This window comes from Bos indicus, chromosome 16 (genome assembly GCF_029378745.1).
Source record: "Bos indicus isolate NIAB-ARS_2022 breed Sahiwal x Tharparkar chromosome 16, NIAB-ARS_B.indTharparkar_mat_pri_1.0, whole genome shotgun sequence".
Taxonomy (NCBI): domain Eukaryota; kingdom Metazoa; phylum Chordata; class Mammalia; order Artiodactyla; family Bovidae; genus Bos; species Bos indicus.
This window is the reverse complement of record NC_091775.1, coordinates 33,184,033-33,207,801: the sequence shown is the minus strand read 5'-3', so window position 1 is coordinate 33,207,801 and position 23,769 is coordinate 33,184,033. Positions and strand designations below refer to the sequence as shown.

Below are 23,769 nucleotides of genomic sequence, written 5' to 3'. Positions count from 1 at the left end.
TCTTCATGTACCTAACAGTGGGCACAATACAGGCACGTCTTTGTTGCTATGAGAACCTCTATTTTGTATGAGAAATCGCAGCCTTGACGACGCAATGTTTGCGCCGATTTTACAACATGTTTTTCTACAGCGGTTCAGCTCCACCAGTAACACTCTAATGGCTCTCTGGTTTCCTCCCCGCCAGCCCAGTTTTCCGTCCCAGCTCCAGCGCTCGCCCGCCTTGCAGTCCCGGTCTCTGGGAGCGGGCGGCGAGCACTGGACTGGTGAAAACGTGGCCGGAGGTGGGGCAGATGGGAAGGGGAGGCGGCGGCACTGCGGGTTGCTTCTGTTACCCCTCCGGAGTCGAGCTCTCCACCAGCTCTCCAGCTGCGTTTTAAAATCTGCAGTAAAAAAAGGCGAGCAGCGCCACATGCTACAAACTGGAGGGAACGAGGAGAGAGCACTGTGTCCCCAAATGGGTCAGAAACATGGGAAAGGAGGGGTTCCGAACTTTATTATTAAATACTTCCTCTATGCCAGAAAAATCAGGGTTCAGGGCTTGGTACTGGGCAGAATAGGCTGAAGCCACCGACGCGGCTAAAGGGGTCGCGGGCACAGATCCGGGCTTCCGAGCGCCACAGGGTCCTAGCGGGAGCGGGGGGCGCGCGCGCTCGGAGCGTTCCTTCCCCCGACTCCCGACCCAGGGTCTCCTTCCCTCGGGATTCTGAGCCCCCCATCCTCCAGGGCCGACTCGCCGCGGAGCTGGAGGGGGTCAGGACGCCGTGACCTAGCTTAGCGACAGGCCTCTCCCCGGCGACGGCGCCGCAACAAGATGGCGGACGACAGAGACAGGGACGGCACAGGTAAGAGGCACCGCGAAGCGCAGCCCTCGCCGCCCACCGCGACCCCGGGCCGCACCGGGGAGCTCGGGACAGAGTGGGACCCCTTACCTCTGGAGCCCCACCCTCAGGGAGAAGGCTGACACGGCCAGGCCCCGCCGCCCGCCCTGCAGCGGAGGCCCCCTCCCCCGTTCCTGCCTCCCTCGCCCCGCCTCCCGGGCCCTCATCCCGCCCCCCCGCCATCGTCCCGCCTTCGGAGCCCCGAGCCTCGCTTCCAGCGTGGGCTGCGGTCGAGGCGCCGGCCTGAAGCCCCATAATGGCGTCCTTGTTCACGGTCTCGAGGACACCGCCTCCAAGCCCTAGCTTGGGCTCTCGTTGCCGCAGGGGCCACGCCGGCAGCTGCTCGGGCTCTAGGCCCCCGCGGCGGCCTGGGTGAGGACGGATCAGGCTGCGGGCGTCTGCCGTGCTCCTCCCCGGCTGCGCTGAAACTCCGCAAACGGCTGGCGTTTGCGGCCACCATTTTGCCTTCGTAGCGGGGACGTGGGAGGACGGCTTCGAGGTCACCGCGACTGCGTCCGCGCCCGCGCCTCCAGGAGCCGAAGTGCGCGCGCCACCCGCCTGGTGTCTTGTTTTAAGCGAAAAACAAGACAAAACACAAAAAACTTTAATAAAGATGAAAGAGCAAACTCCAGAGGGAACGCGTAGAGCTCGGTGCGCAGGCCTGTTCTCTGCGGCGGCACCAGACGGCCCAGCGCGATCGCGGTGGCAGAGGCGGGACTGGGCCTCCGGTCGCTGGGTGGGAGGCATTGATATGTCTTCATCATTAGGGAAAAGAAAACCCGCTTATCCATGTTTATTTGTAAGACTGTTAACGTTGTTTTAATTCAGCAGTTTGATTAAAAGGTTGATGCTTTTTTTTTTAAACCATCCTCCGTTAGTTACTCAAAAGTAAGTCTATTTCAGTAATTGGTGAACTCGTCGCTAAAATGTCAAGCCATTGAAACGGTAGAGGTAAAATAATACCCCACCTTTGTTCTTTTTTTGAGTGCTTGAAACATCAGCATATCATTCTCAGCATGGAACAAAGATGTAATTAAGTGATATTTACAAGTGTAGAAGCCAGCGGTGAGGTAGTCAGTCACTTGTCATGGTGAGCACAGAGAAACACATGGCACTGTGCCAAACAGCGACGTAGTGATAGCAATAATACGATTTGGTTTTTTTTTATGATTACGTTAGTCTGAAAAGCCAGACATTTTATAGATGTTACCTTCCTAAGATGTCCTTATAATTTTATTGTGCTGTTTTAAAAGTATAAGGTACGTCCTAAGAAAATTACTTTTTTAATATTAGTTTTAAAACTTTCCCCAGAGGGACTTCCCTGGTTGTCCAGCGGTTACATATACGCCTGCCAGTGCAGGGGACACAGGTTCCATCCCCCTCGGGGAAAGATTGCACATGCTAGGGAGCAGCTAAGCCCCACAACTACTGAGCCGGGGCTCTCCAACAAAAAAAGCCTGGGCAATGAGAAGCTCCTGCGCCCCAATGAAAAGTAGCCCCCGCTGGCAGCAACTAGAGAAGACCCAGTGCAGCTAAAAAAAAACTTCCCCAGAAAGACTTACCTTTATTTATTAAAATTCTTATTTACAAAAAAAAAAGACTTTCAGGAGATAAGTTAATCATGGATTTTAAAAAAGATTTGATTAGGTCAGCCTGAGGAAAAGACACACTGGATTATGCTGCAAATACAGTTTGTTTTTCTTCATTAAAAAAATAGATTGAAAGGTTTTTTGATTTTTCAGTTTTCGAAGATACTTTCCTGTTTATAATAAACTATATCAGAGAAGAAACAATTCTATCTATAGCCATAGAGGTAATGACTGTTAAAATCAGACTGGGTGTCATTCATTCAGTTGACATGTGTTTAATGCCTACCATATGGAAGGCATTCTGATTAGGTTAGAACTTTGGAGGGTATTTTTTTCTCCCAAAGAAGGTGAGCTATATAAGGGAGATAAGACATTCACAAAAGGGAGAGAGCAGTCAGCTGGACTGGTATGATCAGCCCATGTGCCAGCTGCTTGCCAGGTATGTTGTATCCCCTCCTGATGTGGGCAGCAGCCTGGTATAACTGGCAGCTTGTAAGAAAGGAAGGAACGCAGTCCTTGCCCCTGACTTACTGAATTAGACTCAGCATTTATGCATTCCTGCTCATTCCACATGCACATTAAAGTTTGAGAAGCACTGTTACACGGTACATCTCAGTTACTCTTTACAACGGTCCTATGAGTTAATTGTAATTGCAGCTTGAAGGGCATGATGAAATAGAAGTATGTTGTCTCGAGAATGAAATAAAGGTATGTTGTCATAAGGATAAACTAGAGACTCATTTGCTGATAACCATCTTTGAATACACATATTTCACTCATATATTTGATTCTCTGCTCTGAAGTTTCAGAAATTACGCCTGATCAATTAATCTGAATAGGCTAGGCTTTGAGGATTCACTCAAGCTAACTAAACTCATAAAGAGTGATGTACAAACCTGAATAAAGATTTATTAATTTAAATTGGGGTATGTTGATACATCGGTCAGGAAGCTGACCTCTGCAATGTCGTATACTGTTTTATGTGTATTAAGCTTTTGTAGAGGGTAGATTTATATTTCTAAAGTTGCTTGATGAACATGGAATCAAGCAAAAGAAAAGGATAGTTTTGAAGGCTATATCCATTACCTTATAAGCTCAAAGAGGGTGGGGATCATTTCTTTATACTCAGTGTCTTGCAGAGTATATAGCACATGGTAGGAATTCAATAAATATTGTCACATTCAGATAATTTAAAAGTGTTTGTTTTAATCAAAGCGTTATTTACTGTTTCCCCAAAGATCTACACCTAAAAGCATATACAATTATTGTTAGAGACTTTTTCCCTCTTCCTTTCAAGTAAACTATATGCTTTTATTTCATCTGGCTCAACATTTTTTTTGAGAGCCAAAAAAATTCATTGGCATGTCTTTTTTTTTTATTACTTTTTTTTTGGCATGTCTTTAAAAAAATAACAACACATATATATTTTAAGTTGTTCAGTTTTAATCTTGAATTTGTTTTAAGTTCTAAAGGATTAAGTTTCTGTGTAGTGATCATATCCAGCTCTTCTTCAACATTTAGGGATTAATCTTGATACAAATAGTGAGAATATTGGTAAATAGTAACTAAACCTATGATGGGCTCTGTTTATAAAAATTTTCTGTAAGATTATGTACATTGAAACCATGCTTAATTTGTAACATTTTTGCACTTTATACATAGTATAATTTATCTTTTTTCCTAGATTAAAAAATGTAACATATATTAGCTAAAGAATTTGAAATTCTAGAATCAAGTTGATTTTTTTTTTAAAAGTACTTAATTTTATTTGTTTTACTAAAAGGAGAATGCTTGGAATGGGATAGGAAAAATTAGTTTTGAAGTTCTGTTATTTCTGTGTAAGTTTCCTCAGCCAGAGCATTATTTATTTATTTTTTTCTTTTCCTCTGTTTTGTTTAAAATGAGGAATCAATGTAGTTGTTGATTCTTTGGATCTTTTAATCTTATTTTAATGTTTCTATCTCTTAGAAACTTTTATATAGGACTGGAAGAATCTTCTATTTGTGATTAAAATCATGTCTAGGAAACAGACTGTTTAGGAATAGCATTCTAATTTTTGGCAGGCCATTGAGCTTTGGAAGGCATGTCAGTTTTTTTTTTTTTTTTTTTTTTAAATAAGACTCAGGTACTCAAAGTTCTTTCTAGGATTTATTATTTTTGTTTGTATTAAAGCATTCTTTTCACTTTGCATGCTTTGATAATATTGCTTGGTAAAGTACTTCCAATTGAGGAATCCACTCCTAGACGGAAGAAGTTTTATAATTTTGTTTTGTGTTTGTTTCCCTGTATTGTGCCATTCCTCTCGAAACCCAACATTTGGAAATCTAAAGTAAAAAACTGAGATTACAGGTTAATACTACTTTTTGAAAAGTGAACTGTTGATAGTACAGAGTGTATTACAAGATAGTAGAAAACGTGAGCACCGAAGTAAGATCTGAATTTAAATCATAGTTTCCTCAAGCTGTATCTGATCTAGCCAAAATACTGAATCTAGGGATCTTCAGGTTCCTCAAAGGTAAACTGGAAATAGTTATATTTCATAATCTGTTGTAATGTGGACAGTATCTTCTTGGTCATTCATTACCCACCACAATGCCTGCATTAAAGGAATGCTGAATAAATCAGAAGAAAAGTGGTTAGTACATTTTAGGGAATTAGTGGCTGTTTAGTAGATTCCGTATGTATCACATAAAATCTAAGTGTTCAGTTCAGATCAGTCGGTCAGTCGTGTCCAGTTCTTTGTGACCTCATGGACTGCACCATGCCAGGCTTCCCTGTCCCATTACCAACTCCCAGAGCCTACTCAAACTCATGTCCATTGAGTTGGTGATGCCATCCAACCATCTCATCCTCTGTCATCCTGTTCTCCCCCTGCCCTCAATCTTTGCCGGCATCAGGGTCTTTGCCAATGAGTCAGTTCTTTGTAGCAGGTGGCCAAAGTATTGGAGTTTCAGCTTCTGCATCAGTCCTTCCAATGAATATTCAGGACTGATTTCCTTTAGTATTGACTGATTTGATTTCCTTTCAGTCCAAGGGACTCTCAAGAGTCTTCTCCAACACCACAGTTCAAAAGCATCAATTCTTGGGTGCTCAGCTTTCTTTATAGTCCAGCTGTCACATCTATTCATGACTACTGGAAAAACTGTAGCTTTGAGTAGATGGATTTGTTGGCAAAGTAATGTCTCTGCTTTTTAATATGCTATCTAGGTTAGTCATAGCCTTTCTTCCGAAGAGCAAGTATCTTTTAATTTCATGGCTGCCCTCACAATCTGCAGTGATTTTGGAGCCCCCCAAAATAATAAAGACTGTCACTGTTTCCACTGTTTCCCCATCTATTTGCCATGAAGTGATGGGACCAGATGCCATGATCTTAGTTTTTTGAATGTTGAGTTTGAAGCCAGCTTTTTCACTTTCCTCTTTCACTTTCATCAGGAGGCTGTTTAGTTCTTCACTTTCTGCCACAAGGGTGGTGTCATCTGTATATCTGAAGTTACTGATATTTATCCCAGCAATCTTGATTCCAGCTTGTGCTTCATCCAGCCTGGCATTTTGTATGATCGTACTCTGCATATAAGTTAAATAAGCACGGTGATAATATACAGCCTTGACGTACTCCTTTTCCTATTTGGAACCAGTCTGTTGTTCCATGTCCAGTTCTAACTGTTGCTTCCTGACCTGAATACAGATTTCTCAAGAGGTAGGTTAGGTGGTCTGGTATTCCCATCTCTTTCAGAATTTTCCACAGTTTATTGTGATCCACACAGTCAAAGGCTTTGGCATAGTCAATAAAGCAGAAATAGATGTTTTTCTGGGACTCTCTTGCCTTTTCAATGATCCAGTGGATGTTGGCAATTTGATCTCTGGTTCTTCTGCCTTTTCTAAATCCAGCTTGAACATCTGGAAATTCACAGTTCACGTATTGCTGAAGCCTGGCTTGGAGAATTTTGAGCATTACTTTACTAGCATGTGAGATGAGTGCAATTGTGCAGTAGTTTGAGCATTCTTTGGCATTGCCTTTCTTAGGGATTGGAATGAAAACTGACCTTTTTCAGTCCTGTGGCCACTGCTGAGTTTTCCAAATTTGCTTGCATATTGAGTGCAGCACTTTCACAGCATCATCTTTTAAGATTTGAAATAGCTCAACTGGAATTCTGTCACTTCCACTAGCTTTGTTCATAGTGATGCTTCCTAAGGTCCACTTTCCAGGATGTCTGGCTCTAGGTGAGTGATCACACCATTGTGATTATCTGGGTCGTGAAGATGTTTTTTGTACAGTTCTGTGTATTCTTGCCACCTCTTCTTAATATCTTTTCTTCTGTTAGGTCCATACCATTTCTGTCCTTTATCGAGCCCATCTTTGCATGAAATGTTCCCTTGGTATCTCTAATTTTCTTGAAGAGATCTCTAGTCTTTCCCATTCTGTTGTTTTCCTCTATTTCTTCGAACTGATCACTGAGGAAGGCTTTCTTATCTCTTCTTGCTATTCTTTGGAACTCTGCATTCAAATGGGTATATCTTTCCCTTTCTCCTTTGCTTTTGACTAGCCTTATCAAGTCTTTATATATTTTTTTCAGACCCACTCCCATAATATACATCTTAAGTTAACAAGATTGGAATGAACAATAGAAAGATTTTACCAGACCCACTCCCATAATATAATTTTAAGATGACAGGGTTAGTCAAAAGGTTCTTGTTAAGGAGAAACATGTCCTCAAGCAAGATGCATTGTTATATTGACTAAGACAAAGCAATGTAGAAAAGAACGTTTGTCCTTTTCTCCTTGAGAGCCCCATACCTCTTTCTCCTTCTCAAGGGCTCCGGACCCCTTTCTCCTCAGGAACCCTGGACTTCTTATCAACCTACCTAGGAACTGACTCTCTCAATAAGAGTTATATCACTTACTGTTAATTCCCTGGGATTTAGAACAGTTGTAGGATGTATTGTAGTCACTCTGTAAATACTTGCTGAAGGAATGAATGAGTGTAAAGAAATCACTTATTTTTAAAATGTAGCAATAAATTTGGAGCTTAAGACCTGGGCTTTAACTTGGACACTGCTTTTTTTTTTTTTTTTTCCAGATTTCATTGGGCGTGTCATTTAATTTCCTTAGACTTCAGTTTAAAGAGTTCTTGATCTCATCAGCACTTTGGAGTAGGCACTGGGCTAAATATTTTACATGAATTATGTTATTTAATTCTTCGAACAAACCTATGTGAGAGAGACCCCTTTTATCCCCTTTCTACAAATGAATAACAGGGGCTTGGATGGTAAAGCAGAATTCTAGTTTCAGCTCCAACACTAAGAGCTTGGAAGTCATCACCCCTGTTGCCGTAAACTGGAAGAAATACTTGGTAATTCTGGCAAATAGTTGAAGGCTATGTGGAAGCTGTGCTATTGAGAAACTTCTGGGAACCTACAGTCTTAGGAAATCCCTCATATTTTTTTGGGTTTTACTTCCAGGAACCCCACCAGGCTATCTGGTAAAGGGACAGGAAAGACTTCCTTATTGCTGTAGCAGGCAGAAGGGGAAAGTAACCGTTTTGAAATCTCCAGAACATTCTTCATAAAAAGATGTGCTTTCCAGGGGGAAAAGACATTACCAGAGCCTTGTCCTACCTATCTGTGTTTAGCCAGCCACAGTGCCCCATAGCCTTCTTATCTCATCTAAGAGGATGGGGAGAAGCTAAAAAACAGTTACAAGGGTCACATTCCAGAAACCCTGGTCTATTTATAAAAAACAAATTTAACCACGAGACTATAGATTGCTTTTCTTCACTCACACCTAATCACCACATAAACAGGACTCAGTGTAATACCAGCGTTTTACAACTGAAAAATGTAAATGCATGCTGTATCTAAGGCGGAATTCTGGCAGGAACCTGGCACTGGAGCTACAGGAAACAGGAAACAGCACACACACCCTCCTGTGTGCTCAGCGGCCTCAGGCATGTCGACTCTCTGTGACTGCAGGGACTGTAGCCCGCCAGGCTCCTCTGCCCATCGGGATTCTCCCAAGGATACTGGAATGGTTTGCCATGCCCTCCTCCAGGGGATCTTTGCGACCCAGAGATGGACCTGCGTCTCTTATGTCTCCTCCACTGGCAGGTGGATTCTTTACCACTAGTGCCATCTGGGAAGCTAATCCTCATACTAATGACCTTCTATCTGAGTTCTTACTACCTGATGCATCAGGTGTGTTTTTTAACAAGAAGTTACAAGGCATGCTAAAAGATAAGAGAAACAACCTGAAGAGAAAGGAAGTATCAGAACCAGACTCAGGTACATTGTACAAATTTTGGAATTATCAGATAAAGAATTTAATAACTATGACTAATATGTTAAGGGCTGCAATGGAAAAAGTACACAACATGCAAGAACAGATGAGTATTTCAAGTGGAGAGATGAAAGCTCCAAGAAAGAAAAAGGAATATCAGAGACCAAATGTACTGTAATGGAAATGAAAGAATGCCTTTGATGTGCCCATCAGTAGACTTAATGTGACTGGGGAAAGAATCATTGAGCTCGAAGATGATGCCACTGGACACTTCCCAAACTGAAATGCAGAGAGAGAAAATGAAAAACCAAAGAAAAACCAGAACATCCAAGTACTAGGACAATTTTAAAGGGTCTAAAATACACATAATTGGAATTACCAGAAGAAAAGGAATCAAAGAATGAAGCACAAGAAATATTTAAAATAATAACAGCCAAGAGGAGAGATGTCCCTGGCAGTCCAGTGATTAAAACTCCACACTCCCAATATGAGGGGGCCCAGATTCGAGCCCTGGTCAGGGAACTAGATCCCACATACTACAACTAAGACTTAGTGCGACTAAATAAATGTAAATATTAAAAAAAAAAAAATAACGGCCAAGAATTTCCAAAATTAATGACAGACACCAAACCAGATCCAGGAAGCTAACTGAACACCATCAGGAGAAATATCAAGAAGCTATGCCTAGGTATATTATATTTCAAACTGTAGAAAACCAAAGTTAACAAGAAAATCCTGAAAGAAGTCAGAAAAAAAGTGAGAAGCCTTACCTAGGCTTCTTGTCAGAAACCATGTAAAGCAGGAGAGAGTGGATTGGAGTAGTGTTGATAGACAGGTAAAGCAGTATGACCAAGGCCGGCCACTTAGCTAACTGCTGAAACAGACTCACGTTCAAGTCTGTCGGACTCCAAAGCCAATGCTCTTAGCCTCTATACCCCACATAGAGAAGTCAAGGGGAATTTTATTATAAAAGGAAGGAAAACTTGGCCCATGATCTCCTTATCTGGAGCAGTAGTCCCAAACTTTAATGAACTTCAGCCTCACCTGGAGGGCTAGTTAAACCACAAATTGCTAAGCACCATTCCCAGAGTTTCTGAACCCATAAGTCTGGGGCTGGTGGGCTGAGAGTGGGCTCTTGAGAATCTGCATTTCTAACAAAGTTACTGGAGGATGAGGATGCTATTAAAAACCATTGATCTAGAATCTAGGGTAAAGTTTCAATGTATTTGCTTCTAGGTTTTTTTCTAGACAGATTTGTATTTTGTTTTATTTTACGGATTTGAGATTACGTTGTATATAGTTTTATATCCAGCTTTTGTCCTTACTATTATAAGCATTTTGTCATGTCATCAGTATTTCTCAGCATTATTTTTAATAGCTGCATTTATTATATTTATGAATTATGTTTACCTAAGCTTTCCCTGACTATTGGATGTCTACATTGTTTCCAAATTTTCTGTGCTATAAATAATACTGCAGAATAATGCCACCACAGTAAATGGTCAATGAACGTCTTGTATCAAGAATCTTTTGATACAACATAGATCCCCACCGTTTATCCCCTTTGGAAAAATGACTTCATTCCTTCTCCTCTTTGTTCGTTCATACTAGTTATTTATGAGTTACAGAAGATAATCTCATTTCTAAATTCTATGAGTACTTATTGTGATCTTTTTTACTAATTACATTCTTTTCTTTTAAAAATGATTAATTAATCGAAGATACACAATTGCCAGTCAGAGCTTATGATTAGAATAAGATACATATTTGCTTATTGTTTGTCTATCCTGCTACAGTGGAAACTTCAGGAAGTCAGAAACTTTATTTCACTTACTATTCATTCCCTGGGATTTAGAACAGTTATAGGATTTATTGTAATCAGTCTGTACATCTTTGTTGAAGGAATAAATGAACCAAGGGTAATGAGTAGAGTAGTTTAGTTTCATCTTGCATGGTCTTTTCATGGGTAAATGTGTTTTTTGTTAACCTTCTAAAAATATTGAAAATAGTTCAGAGCTACCCTCGTTACATTTGCAGAAGCACTCAGATTGGAAATTACATTTTAAATCCAACTTCTTTGTTTAAAATGCTAGAATGGCACTTCTGCTTCAGCATGATGATAGAGTACACATGTTTATTTTTGCCCTTACTGAAATCCCACAGAATGACAGTAAAAGAATTTAAAAAAAAAAGGCATAGACTTACAAAGATAAAGAGAATAGGAGAGGAGATAATAGGGGTTTATAAAAAGACATTACTAGAGGAGATAATAATTTATTAAATGGATGAATGAGTGGCCACTAACTTAGCAGAACCAAAGAAAATAAACATAAGCCTGTGGAGGAGGGAGCCAAAAAGAAACAAACCAAGGGGAGCTGTGAAATCCTGGTAATTTTTAAAATTGGAGGCAGCAGCCATCTCTGATGGCCTGTGTGTGGAGTGAAACTAAATATGGAAGGTTTGGATGAAAGTCATAAGGCAGATGGTTGGATCTTTCATCCTTTGGAGTAACCAGGTGATAACTTCTGGAAATTTAAGTCAGAGAGATCCGGGATGCAGGGATGCCTGGTACAGTAGGGGGTGATGTGCCATTATTATCACCAACTTTGATATAGTAGCTGACGTTAACATTTGTATTCAGTTTAATAGTATCACATAGGTTAAATACTTCTGTTGTTGTTGTTCAGTTGCTAAGTTTTGTCTGACTCTTTGCAGCTCCATGGACTGCAGCACACCAGGCTTCCCCGTCCTTCACTATCTCCCAGAGTTTGCTCAGATTCATGTCCATTGAGTCGGTGTGCTATCTAACCTTCTCATCCTCTGCCGCCTGCATCTCCTTTTGCCTTCAATCTTTCCCAGCATCAGGGTCTTTTCCAATGAGTTGGCTCTTCTCGTCAGATGGCCAAAGTATTGTAGCTTCAGCATCAGCCCTTCCAATGAATATTCAGGGTTGATTTCCTTTAGGATTGCCTGATTTGATCTGTGCAGTTCACGGGACTCTCAAATACTTCTGAGTAGGACTCAAGATAATAAACCTGAAAAGTGGTAGTCTGTTTAATAGGATGTCAAAGAGATAGAGATTTGAAATTCTGTTAAGATTTTCATTAGTTATAAGGAAAGGGAACTATGCAACTCTTTAATTGGTTAGTAGATTTGCACTGGTAACTACATTATAAAATAGTATAAGCACTAAAGGCTTCAAAAGAAGAGTGAAAGGAATTTTAGAGATTAAAGAACTTCAGGTGAAATCAGTAAGTGAAGTTTCATAGAAACTGTGCAATATAATGAAATGAGAGGGGAAGTGTTTCAAATGTGACCAGTTTCAGTGACTTTATCTGCATTATACTTCAACTGCCCACTTTCGTGGCCGAACTTGTATCTTATAACATCTAGGATTGTATGACCTCTGACATCTTCAATTCAGATATTTTTATTCTTGAACTGCCTTTTTATTCACTGATTATTTTTAAGAATAATTTTGAATAATTTTGTAAAATAATTTCGAATTTACGGAAAAATTGTAATAGTACAGAGAATTCCCACATTCCCTTTACCCAGATTAATTTCAATATTTTGTCACATTTTATCACTCTCATATATATATATATATACACATATAACTTGTTGTATATATCTGTTATATATGTATATTCTTTACTTGAAACATTTAAGAGTAGTATGTTACAGTTGTACTGCATCTTCCTTAATACTTTTGTATGTATTTCCTAGGAACAAAGATAATCTCTTATGTAAAATCTCTATGAAGTTTAATTTAGATACACTTAAAAAATTGAAGTATGGTTGATTTATAGTATTGTGTTAGTTTCAGGTATACAGCAGTAGTTTATTTATTTATTTTATTTTATTTTTAAAAAATATGGAACGCTTCACGAATTTGCGTGTCATCCTTGCGCAGGGGCCTTGCTAATCTTCTCTGTATCGTTCCAATTTTAGTATATGTGCTGCCGAAACGAGCACTACAGCAGTAGTTTAGGTATATATATATTTCTTTTTTTTTCAGATTATTTTCCATTGTAGGTTATTATAAGATATTGAATATAGTGCCTTGTACTATATACAGTAAATCCTCATTGCTTGTCTATTTTATGTATAGTATTTTGTTCTGTTAATCCATACTCCTAGTTCATTCGTCCTCCCTACTCTTTCCTCTTTAGTAACCATTAGTTTGTTTTCTGTGTCTGTGAATCTGTTTCTGTTTTGTATATAGATTCATTTGTATTATTTTTCAGATTCTATATATATAAATGATATCATATAATATTTGTCTTTTTCTGACTGACTTCAGTTAGTTTAATATTCTCTAGGCCCATCCATGTTGTTGCAAATAACATTCTTTGTAATGACCAAGTAATACTCCATTGTGTGTGTGTGTGTAACTCTATTTTTAGTTTTTAAAGGAACTTACATACTGTTTGCAAAAGTGTCTGTACCAATTTACATTCCCATCAACAGTATAGGAGGTTCCCTTTCCTTCACACACTCCCTCCAGCGTTTATTATCTATAGACTTTTTTTGATGATAGCCATTCTAACCAGTATGAGGTGATACCTCATTCTTGTTTTGATTCACATTAATAATTAGTGATGTTGAGTGTCTTTTCTTGTGCCTGTTGGGCACCTGTATGTCTTTTTTGGAGAAATGTCTACTTAGGTCTTTGATTAGGTGGTTTGTTTTTTGACAGTTAATTGTATGGGGTGTTTATATTCTTGGCTATTACTCGTCAATCACATCGTTTGCAAATATTTTTTCCCAGTTCATAGGTTATCTTTTCATTTTGTTGACAGTTTATTTTGCTGTGCAAAACATTTAATTTTGTTTAGGTTATATTTATTTTTGTTTTCTTTTGCCTTGGGAGACTAATCTAAGAAAATATTCCTACAATTTATATCTGAGAATGTTTTGCCTATGTTCTCTTCTAGGAGTCTCTTCGTGGTGTCATGTCTTATATTTAGGTCTTTAAAACATTTTGAGTTCATTTTTGTATATGGTGTGAGGGAATGTCCTAATTTCATTAATTTACAAGTAGCAGCCCAGTATTCCCAACACCACTTACTGAAGAGATTATCTTTTCTCTGTTGTATTTGATTGCTGTCTTGTATATTAATTGACTATATAAATATGTGGGTTTATTTCTGGCCTCCCTATTCTGTTTCATTGATCCATATATATTTTTTATGCCAACATTAGGCTGTTTTGATTACTGTAGCTTTGTAGTAGTCTCTGACAGAGAAGGCAATGGCACCCCACTTCAGTACTCTTGCCTGGAAAATCCCATGGATGGAGGAGCTTGGAAGGCTGCAGTCCTTGGGGTCGCTGAGGGTTGGACACGACTGAGCGACTTCACTTTCACTTTTCACTTTCATGCATTGGAGAAAGAAATGGCAACCCACTCCAGTGTTCTTGCCTGGAGAATCCCAGGGACAGGGGAGCCTGGTGGGCTGCCATCTGTGGGGTTGCACAGAGTCAGACACGACTGAAGTGACTTAGCAGCAGCAGCAGCAGCAGCAGCAGCAGCAACAGCAGTAATCTCTGAAGTGTAGAAGGATTATGCCTCCAGCTTTGTTCTTTTTCATCAAGATTGCTTTGGCAATTCTGGGTCTTTTGTGGGTCCATGTAAATTTTAGTATTATTTGTTCTAGTTCTGTGAAAAATGTCATGGGTATTTTGATAGTGATTGTATGAGATCTGTAGATTGCTTTGTGTGGGATAAGCCATTTTAACAATATTAGTTCTCCCAATCCAGGAGCATGGGAGATCTTTCCATTCTTTTAATAATTTTCAATTTCCTTTATCAATGTTTTATAATTTTCAGCATATAGGTCTTTCATCTCCTTGTTTAAGTCTATTTCTAGGTATTTCTTTTTGACATAATTTTAAGCAGGATTATATTTTTGCATTCTATTTCTGATATTTCATCGTTAGTATAAAGTAATGTGACAAATTTCTTTATATTAATCTTGTATCCTGCTACCTTACTGAATTCATTTATTGGTTCTAAGGGTTTTTGTGTGGAGAATTTAATGCCTTTGCAGAGAGTATCTTGTCATTTGCAAATAGTGACAGTTTTACCTCTTCCCTTCCAATTTGGATATGTTTTATTTTTTTGTCTGATTGCTGTGGCTAGGATTTCCAATACTATGTTCAATAGAAGTGATAAGAGTGGGCATCCTCCCTATTCATTTTTTCACTTCTTATATGACAGAGAAAATACAAGTCATAAAAATAGGAGCTTCCTCAATTTGTTCGTACGTACATGTGCATCTACTGAATTTGCAAAAGCTTCTTAATTGTTTTACTTATTTTCATTTACCATGTTGAAAATCTGCTTATCTGGTGATGAATTCTCTGTCAGAACCTTTCATGTTTCCCATTGCCTTCAGTTCAGTTCAGTTGCCCAGCCGTGTCCGACTCTTTGTGGCCCCATGAATCACAGTACACCAGGCCTCCCTGCCCATCACCATTGCTTTAGTATGGTATTAATTCTCTAATAGAGCAGACTCTGATGTTTTATTTCTCCAGGTTCTGCTGTAATCACAAGTCTGGTAGGTGCCACCCTCCATGCCTTCTATATTGTACCATAATGAACAGTTTATGTGTTTTTTTTCCATAATGAAAGTTATAAGCCTCTGTATATATTGTTTTCTTATCCTGGGCTTCCTTGAATAAATGGTATTGTTTAGTGGTACAGAACATGAAATTGATAGTAACTCTTGATGGATTTGAATTCCAGCTCTACCTCTTAATAGCTGGATCTCAAAAGAGTTGGACATGACTTAGTGACTGAACAACAGCAAGAATTTTAGGCTAGGTACGTAACTATTGTAACTTCTTTGCTTGTTAAATGAGGAGTAAAATAGAAGCTACCTCATACAGTGGTAAAGCACGTAGCAGAGAGTTTCACATGTAGTAGGAGTTCTGTATATTATATCACTAATTACTTCCTGTGTCAGGCACTGTGATGGGCATTGGAGAATAGAACATATTGGGTCTTACCGTCTTAAGAGATTCAGTGATATTTGGGTTAAGTTCAAAAAGTTCTAGAAGAGGGACCCCTGAGTTAATTTTTTCTTACTTCAGGGGCTTTGAGTGTGGCATTCCCTATTCTGAAAAACCTGCTGTTGTTGTGTAGTTCCTAACTTATGTCCGACTTGTTTGCGACCCTATGGACTGTAGCCCGCCAGACTCCTCTATCCAGGGGATTTACTAGGCAGGAATACTGGAGTGGGTTGTCATTTCCTTCTGCAGGGGTTCTTCCTGACCCAGGGATAGAACCCATGTCTCCTGCATTGGCAGGCAGATTCTTTACCGTTGAGTCACCAAGGAAGCCCCCCCAAACCTACTAGTTTTCAGCTAAAAGGACTGAAGATTCAAAAGCCTGAATAAATAACGGAGCATGGCTTACTAGAAATATTGAATAAAGGTCAGTATAGCTGGTGTGAAGAAGTGAGGGTGGGTGAGACTGTAAGACTAGTGTGAAATGAGGTTTATAAAGTAGGCCGAGACCACACGTATTAGATGACCAGGTCAGGGGTACTGACCTCTATCCAAAAGCAAGAGGAAGTCACTGAAGCCTTTTACCTAGGGAGATAATACAATTCAGTTTATGTTTTTAAAAGGTCCAAGGTCCCTTGCCGACACTGTGACAGATTGGACCAGGGCAAGAGCAGGTGATGATGGTGTTATCTTGGAATAGGTGGTAGCAGAGGAAATAGGTAAGAAGGTTTTAGAGCCTAGAGATTCTAAATTTCTTTGTGACTGGATGTTGAGATTTGAAGAGGGTTAGGGATGAATTAATGCCTCTCCATTTCAATGTCTGACTATTTCATCATCTCTACCTAAGTCTCACTCTAAAAAGATGGGGTGTCACTCTTGGGCTTCTATAACACTGTCTACATACTTTGCTGAGTTTTAGCACATCTGCTATTATAGTTTACTGTAGCTGATTTGTTTTCCTTTTAAATTAAAATGTATTTGTGGTACATGATCAATAAATATTTGATAAATGAAAGCACGTAGTAACATAAAGCTAGATCATGAGTGAATACCGTACAGTATTTTAAGCCAGGTGTTTTGGTGATATATTGTTTTTGGATCAACCCATTTATAAAATAAAAATTCATTAAGAACTCCTCCTCCCCCCAAAACACCTTAATGGGTTCTTAACATTTTTTTTAAAAACAGCATATCTCTGGAATAGGTATTGGCATTATTTGGGTCAAATAGAACAATAACATAATTTATACTTCTAGTTAATTAATCTGGAATGCATTTCTTTACCTTCTTTGTTGTGTGTTTTAAACAGGTCTCATGATAAGGATTTCTCTTGGGGCTTATTATTTTCTCTTAATTTATGAAGGTGGGATTTTGAGTACCTAGTATTTAAATATATATACAGACATCTTAGCTTTAGAAAAAAACCCAGCTGTGATATTTAAAAACTTCTCTATTCTCCCTGGGGAGTGGGGCCAGTATTTGGTAGCTGGTGCTGAAATTGAAAACCTTTGATTACATCCTTGCCCTGGGATTGTGTCAGTGGCAACTGTCACTCAATGGGACAGAGGGAAAGGAAACAAAACAAAAACCTCTCTGTTTTCTTAGGCAGTTTGACATATATTTTGGTTAATATAGCTCCTTCTGTATTTTTTATCATTAATTTCCTCTTTTGAAATTAAATGTTAAGTAGTTTTGGTTTGGGGCTTCTCTAGTGACTCAGATGGTAAAGAATCCACCTGTAATGCTGGAGACCTGGGTTCAATCCCTGAGTTGGGAAGATCCCCTGGAGGAGGGCATGGCAACCCCCTCCAGTATTGTTGCCTGGAGAATCCCCATGGACAGAGGAACCTGGTGGGTTATAGTCCATGGGGTCACAAAGAATCGGACATGAGTAAGCAACTAGCATAGCACAGTTTTGGTTTTGTCTTGGTATGGTTTGATTTTAACTTGGTATAATAGATAATTTTTAGCCCTAGTATTTCTATTGCTGAAAAACAAATATGTCAAATTGTTGGCTTTAGTAATGTGTAATATGGGAAGAAGGTAAAAGGAATTACTGTGCAGTAATATAACTTGCCTCTGAGATTTCACCAATTAAAAGGTATTTTATTATTGTATTGTATTAATTTCATTATATTTATTTTATAAAAAAGAAGTCTGCTGTATGCTTTTGTGACCTAGAAGGGTAGGAACAACTATGAATAATGTAAATAATATAAAATATATACATTTTATTTAGTATTTTTTTATCTTTTTTTTTTTTTAACATTAATTTATTTGGCTGCCCTGGATCTTAGTTGCAGCATGTGGGATCTAGTTCCCTAACTAGGGAATGAACCTGGACCTCCTGTATTGGGAACATGGAGTCTTAACCACTGGACCACTAGGGAAGTCCCTATTTAGTATTTTTAAAAAGATGATTTGCATATCTAACCCAATAATTAAAGTAATTACTAGTTCAAAAAATATTATTAGTGAAATACCAATAGATTCTAGTAAGGTTTACGACTTCATGAAAACCAGTGTAGGAAGCTCCGGCTTCCCTGGTGGCTCAGATGGTAAAGAAGCTGCCTGCGATGCAGGAGACCCAGGTTTGATCCCTGGGTCAGGAAGATCCCCTGGAGAAGGGAATGGGTACCAACTACAGTTTCTTGCCTGGAGAATTCCATGGACAGCGGAGCCTGGTTGGCCATAGTCCACGGGGTCGCAGAGTCAGGCATGACTGAGTGACTAACACACGCATGCAAACCAATGCTAATAATCCTGGGTGAAATTATTTGATAGAGTTTTTCCTTTTTTCTCTTTCATTACATTTCATGTAAATGAGTACAGTTGACTCTTGAACAGTGTGGGGTTAGGGGTGCCACCCACAGCATAGTTGCATATCTGCATATAATTTATATTGGTCCTCCTTATATGGGTGATTCTCCTTTGTCCATGGTCTGCATCTCAGATTCAATCAACTTCGGACCCTTGTAGTATGGTAGTATTTACAGTTGAAAAAAAAAATTGCATGTAGGTGGATCTGTGCAGTTCAAACTCCTGTTGTTTAAGGGTCAGCTGTAACAGAAAACTTAATTTCTCTCAGTCAAATTTATATAACTTACTTTCTTGAGATACTAAGTAACTTTGCTCAAATTAGAAAAAAATAGTCTGATAATGGGTAACTTTTATTGAATATTACTGTAGTTCTGGTAGTAGCTTTCAAAACAACCTTGTGACATTAAGACAGTCTTGATACCTTTTTGCAGATGAGAGAAACTGAGTATTGAGCAGTTAAGTTACCTGTCCAAAAGGTTATGGAGCTAATAATTGATGGATCTGATCTTTAAACCCAGGTAGTCTGATACTGTGCTGCAACCTAGAAATGGTGGCAAAACTTTTTCAAAGTAAGAAGTTAGTAACTTTTTTATTTCTTAAAGCCATTCTTTATTCAGTTTTCCTTAATTTTTACCTAATGCCCTTTACTGTTCCAGGATCCCAACTCTGATACTACATTGCATTTAGCTGTCATGTCTCTTTACATTCCTCTTGGCTATGACAGTCTCAGACTCTCCTTATTTTTCATGATCACTTTGATAGCTTTGAAGATTAATGGTCAGCTTTTTGGTAGAATGTCCCTCTGTTGGGATCCTGGAATACATACTACCTAGAAGTGACGAGAATCAATGAAGCCTATGACTTACTGAATTTGCAGTCTAATGGGGGTTGGGGAAGGACAACTTGGGGACCCCCAACAAGTGATTATAGCATTATGGGAAAGAATAGGACACACTGAGGATACACTTTCTCCAGATCACTAGCCATTTCTTTGTTTCCAATTGAGTTTTCCTCCTAGCAACAAGAGTGATCTTTCTTGATAATAAATCTAGTCAGATACTCCCTACTTGATAAATCCTAGTTTGATACCTATTGCCCTTAGAATAAAATCCAAATTCCTTTAATGTGTATTACTGAAAAATACCCTTAATAATATCAAGTCTCTCCCCACACTTTCTCTAGTTACATCCAATTATAAGGAAGTAAAGGAGAAAAAACTCGAACTTTTTCTCATGCTTTTTAGTTTCTTTTCTAAAACTGTTATACAATTTTATTATTTTGAATTATTTTTTAAGGAGGATAAAAAAATTGACCAAAGTTAACATACAGGATATGATTTTTAAAAGCACATTTAAGAATTAGTTTCTAATAAATACCCATAAGAATGCATGGAAAATGGAGGTTACACAATAACTGAAAAGTGTTCCTGTTTGTTGACACTCTTAAAAATACTTCTAGGATCCTTATTTTATAAAAATAAACCTTCCGTCAGTATACAGTATGTTTAAAAAATATACAAGATACTCTGACATATATTACAGTCATTCTGTTATAAAAATGTGGTTGTTCATGGAAATCAAAGGTGTAATCAAAAATCTTTCAACAAACAAAAGCCCAGGACCAGATGGTTTCACAGGTGAATTCTACCAAAAATTTAGAGAAGAGCTAAAACCTGTCCTACTCACTCTTCCAGAAAATTGCAGAGGAAGGTAATCTCCTGAATTCATTCTATGAGGCAAACATCACCCTAATACCAAAACTAGACAAAGATGCTACAAAAAAAAGAAAACTACAGGCCAGTATCACTGATGAACATAGATGCAAAAATCCTCAACAAAATTCTAGCAAACAGAATCCAACAACATATTAAAAAGATCATACATCATGACCAAGTGAGCTTTATCCTAGGGATGCAAGGATTCTTCAGTATTCACAGATCAATCAATGTGATACACCATATTAACAAATGGAAGATAAAAACCATATGATTATCTCCATAGATGCAGAGAAAGTCTTTGATTGACAAAATTCAACACCCATTTATGATAAAAACTCGCCAGAAAGCAGGCATGGAAGGAACATGCTATTGCTATTGCTAAGTCACTTCAGTTGTGTCCGACTCTGTGTGACCCCATAGATGGCAGCCCACCAGGCTTCCCCATCCTTGGGATTCTCCAGGCAAGAACACTGGAGTGGGTTGCCATTTCCTTCTCCAATGCATGAAAGTGAAAAGTGAAAGTGAAGTCACTCAGTCATGTTCAACCCTCAGTGACCCCATGGACTGCAGCCTTCCAAGCTCCTCCATCCATGGGATTTTCCAGGCAAGAGTACTGGAGTGGGGTGCCATTGCCTTCTCCGGAAGGAACATACTTCAGCATAATAAAAGCCATATATGACAAATCCACAGCAACATTATCCTCAATGGTGAAAAACTGAAAACATTTCCTCTAAAATCAGGAATGAGACAAGGGTGCCCATTCCCAACACTACTATTCAACATAGTTTTGGAAGTCCTAGCCACAGCAATCAGAGCAGAAAAAGAAATAAAAGGAATCCAGATTGGAAAAGAAGGAGTAAAACTCTCACAGCTTGCAGCTGACATGATCCGCTACATAGAAAACTCTAAAGACACCACCAGAAAATTACTAGAGCTAATCAATGAATAAAGTAAAGTTGCAGGATATAAAATCAATACACAAGTCCCTTGCATTCCTATATACTAACAGTGAGAAAACAGAAAGAGAAATTAAGGAAACAATCCCATTCACCATTGCAATGAAAAGAATAAAATACTTAGGAATAAATTTACCTAAAGAAACTAAAGACCTATATATAGGAAACTATAAAACACTGATAAATCAAAGATGACACAAATAGATGGAAAAATATGCCATGTTCATGGATTGGAAGAATGAGTATATTACCCAAAGCAATCTATAGACTCAGCACAATCCATATCAAACTACCAGTGGTATTTTTCACAGAGCTAGAGAAAATAATTTCACAATTTGTATGGAAACACCAAAAAAACCCTGAATAGGCAAAGCAATCTTGAGAAAGAATGGAACTGGAGGAATCAACCTGCCTTACTTCAGACTGTACTACAAAGCTACATACTGTCATCAGGACTGTATAGTACTGGCACAAAGACAGAAATATAGATCAATGGAACAAAATAGAAAGCCCAGAGATAAATCCATACACCTGTGGACACCTTATCTTTGATAAAGGAGGCAAAAATATACAATGAAGAAAAGACAATCTATTTAATAAGTCATCCTGGGAAAACTGGTCAACCACCTGTAAAAAATGAAACTAGAATACTTTCTAACACCATACAAAAAATAAACTTAAAATGGATTAAAGATCTAAACATAGGTGAGAAACTATAAAACTCTTAGAGGAAAACATAAGAAGAACACTCTCTGACATAAATCATAGCAATATCCTCTATGACCCACTTCCCAGAATAATGGAATTAAAAACAAAAATAAACAAATGGGACCTCAGTTCAGTTCAGTTGCTCAGTCGTGTCCAACTCTTTGCGACCCCATGAATCCCAGCACGCCAGGCCTCCCTGTCCATCACCAACTCCTGGAGTTCACTCAGACTCACGTCCATCGAGTCGGTGATGCCATTCAGCCATCTCATCCTCTGTCGTCCCCTTCTCCTCCTGTCCCTAATCCCTCCCAGCATCAGAGTCTTTTCCAGTGAGTCAACTCTTTGCATGAGGTGGCCAAAGTACTGGAGTTTCAGCTTTAGCATCATTCCTTCCAAAGAAATCCCAGGGCTGATCTCCTTCAGAATGGACTGGTTGGATCTCCTTGCAGTCCAAGGGACCCTGAAGAGTCTTCAACACCACAGTTCAAAAGCATTAATTCGTCAGTGCAGCTTTCCTCACAGTCCAACTCTCACATCCATACATGACCACAGGAAAAACCATAGCCTTGACTAGACGGACCTTTGTTGGCAAAGTAATGTCTCTGCTTTTGAACATGCTATCTAGGTTGGTCATAACTTTTCTTCCGAGGAGTAAGCGTCTTTTAATTTCACAGCTGCAGTCACCATCTTCAGTGATTTTGGAGCCCCCCAAAATAAAGTCTGACACTGTTTCCACTATTTCCCATGAAGTGATGGGACCAGATGCCATGATCTTTGTTTTCTGAATGTTGAGTTTTAAGCCAACTTTTTTACTCTCCTCTTTCACCTTCATCAAGAGGCTTTTGAGTTCCTCTTCACTTTCTGCCATAAGGGTGGTGTTATCTGCATATCTGAGGTTATTGATATTTCTCCTGGCAATCTTGATTCCAGCTTGTGCTTCTTCCAGCCCAGCATTTCTCATGATGTACTCTGCATATAAGTTAAATAAGCAGGGTGACAATATACAGCCTTGACGTACTCCTCTTCCTGTTTGGAACCAGTCTGTTGTTCCATGTCCAATTCTAACTGTTGCTTCCTGACCTGCATACAGATTTCTCAAGAGGCAGGTCAGGTGGTCTGGTATTCCCATCTCTTTCAGAATTTTCCACAGTTTATTGTGATTCACACAGTCAAAGGCTTTGGCATAGTCAATAAAGCAGAAATAGATGTTTTTCTGGAACTCTCTTGCTTTTACCATGATCCAGAGGATGTTGGCTATTTGGTCTCTGGTTCCTCTGCCTTTTCTAAAACCAGCTTGAACATCAGGAAGTTCACGGTTCACGTATTGCTGAAGCCTGGCTTGGAGAATTTTGAGCATTACTTTACTAGTGTGTGGGATGAGTGCAATTGTGTGGTAGTTTGAGCATTCTTTGGCATTGCCTTTCTTAGGGATTGGAATGAAAACTGACATTTTCCAGTCCTGTGGCCACTGCTGAATTTTCCAAATTTGCTGGCATACTGAGTGCAGCACTTTCACGGCATCATCTTTCAGGATTTGAAATAGCTCAACTGGAATTCTGTCACCTCCACTAGCTTTGCTCGTAGTGATGCTTTCTAAGGCCCACTTGACTTCACATTCCAAGGTGTCTGGCTCTAGGTGAGTGATCACACCATCGTGATTATCTTGGTTGTGAAGATCTTTTTTGTACATTTCTTCTGTGTATTCTTGCCATCTCTTCTTAATATCTTCTGCTTCTGTTAGGTCCATACCATTTCTGTCCTTTTATCGAGCCCATCTTTGCATGAAATGTTCCCTTGGTATCTCTAATTTTCT

At 39.1% G+C, this 23,769-nt stretch overlaps 1 protein-coding gene and 1 non-coding gene across 3 annotated transcripts in view; one reads left to right on the top strand and one right to left on the bottom strand.

Moving 5' to 3' along the window:
- Positions 1-287: 287 nt before the first annotated feature.
- EFCAB2 (EF-hand calcium binding domain 2) overlaps positions 288-23,769 on the top strand; it is a 112,097-nt gene continuing 88,615 nt past the window's right edge. For both annotated transcript variants that reach the window (XR_002182504.2, XM_019976703.2), the window contains exon 1: positions 288-842. Coding sequence is in view for 1 of the 2 variants with exons in the window: in XM_019976703.2 (XP_019832262.1) it covers positions 812-842 (31 nt within the window). In the remaining variant the exon portion in view is untranslated. The remainder of the gene's footprint in view (positions 843-23,769) is intronic.
- Positions 12,613-12,719, bottom strand: LOC139176583 (U6 spliceosomal RNA). The gene has a single exon (XR_011561040.1). It is a non-coding gene; the product is annotated as a U6 spliceosomal RNA (small nuclear RNA).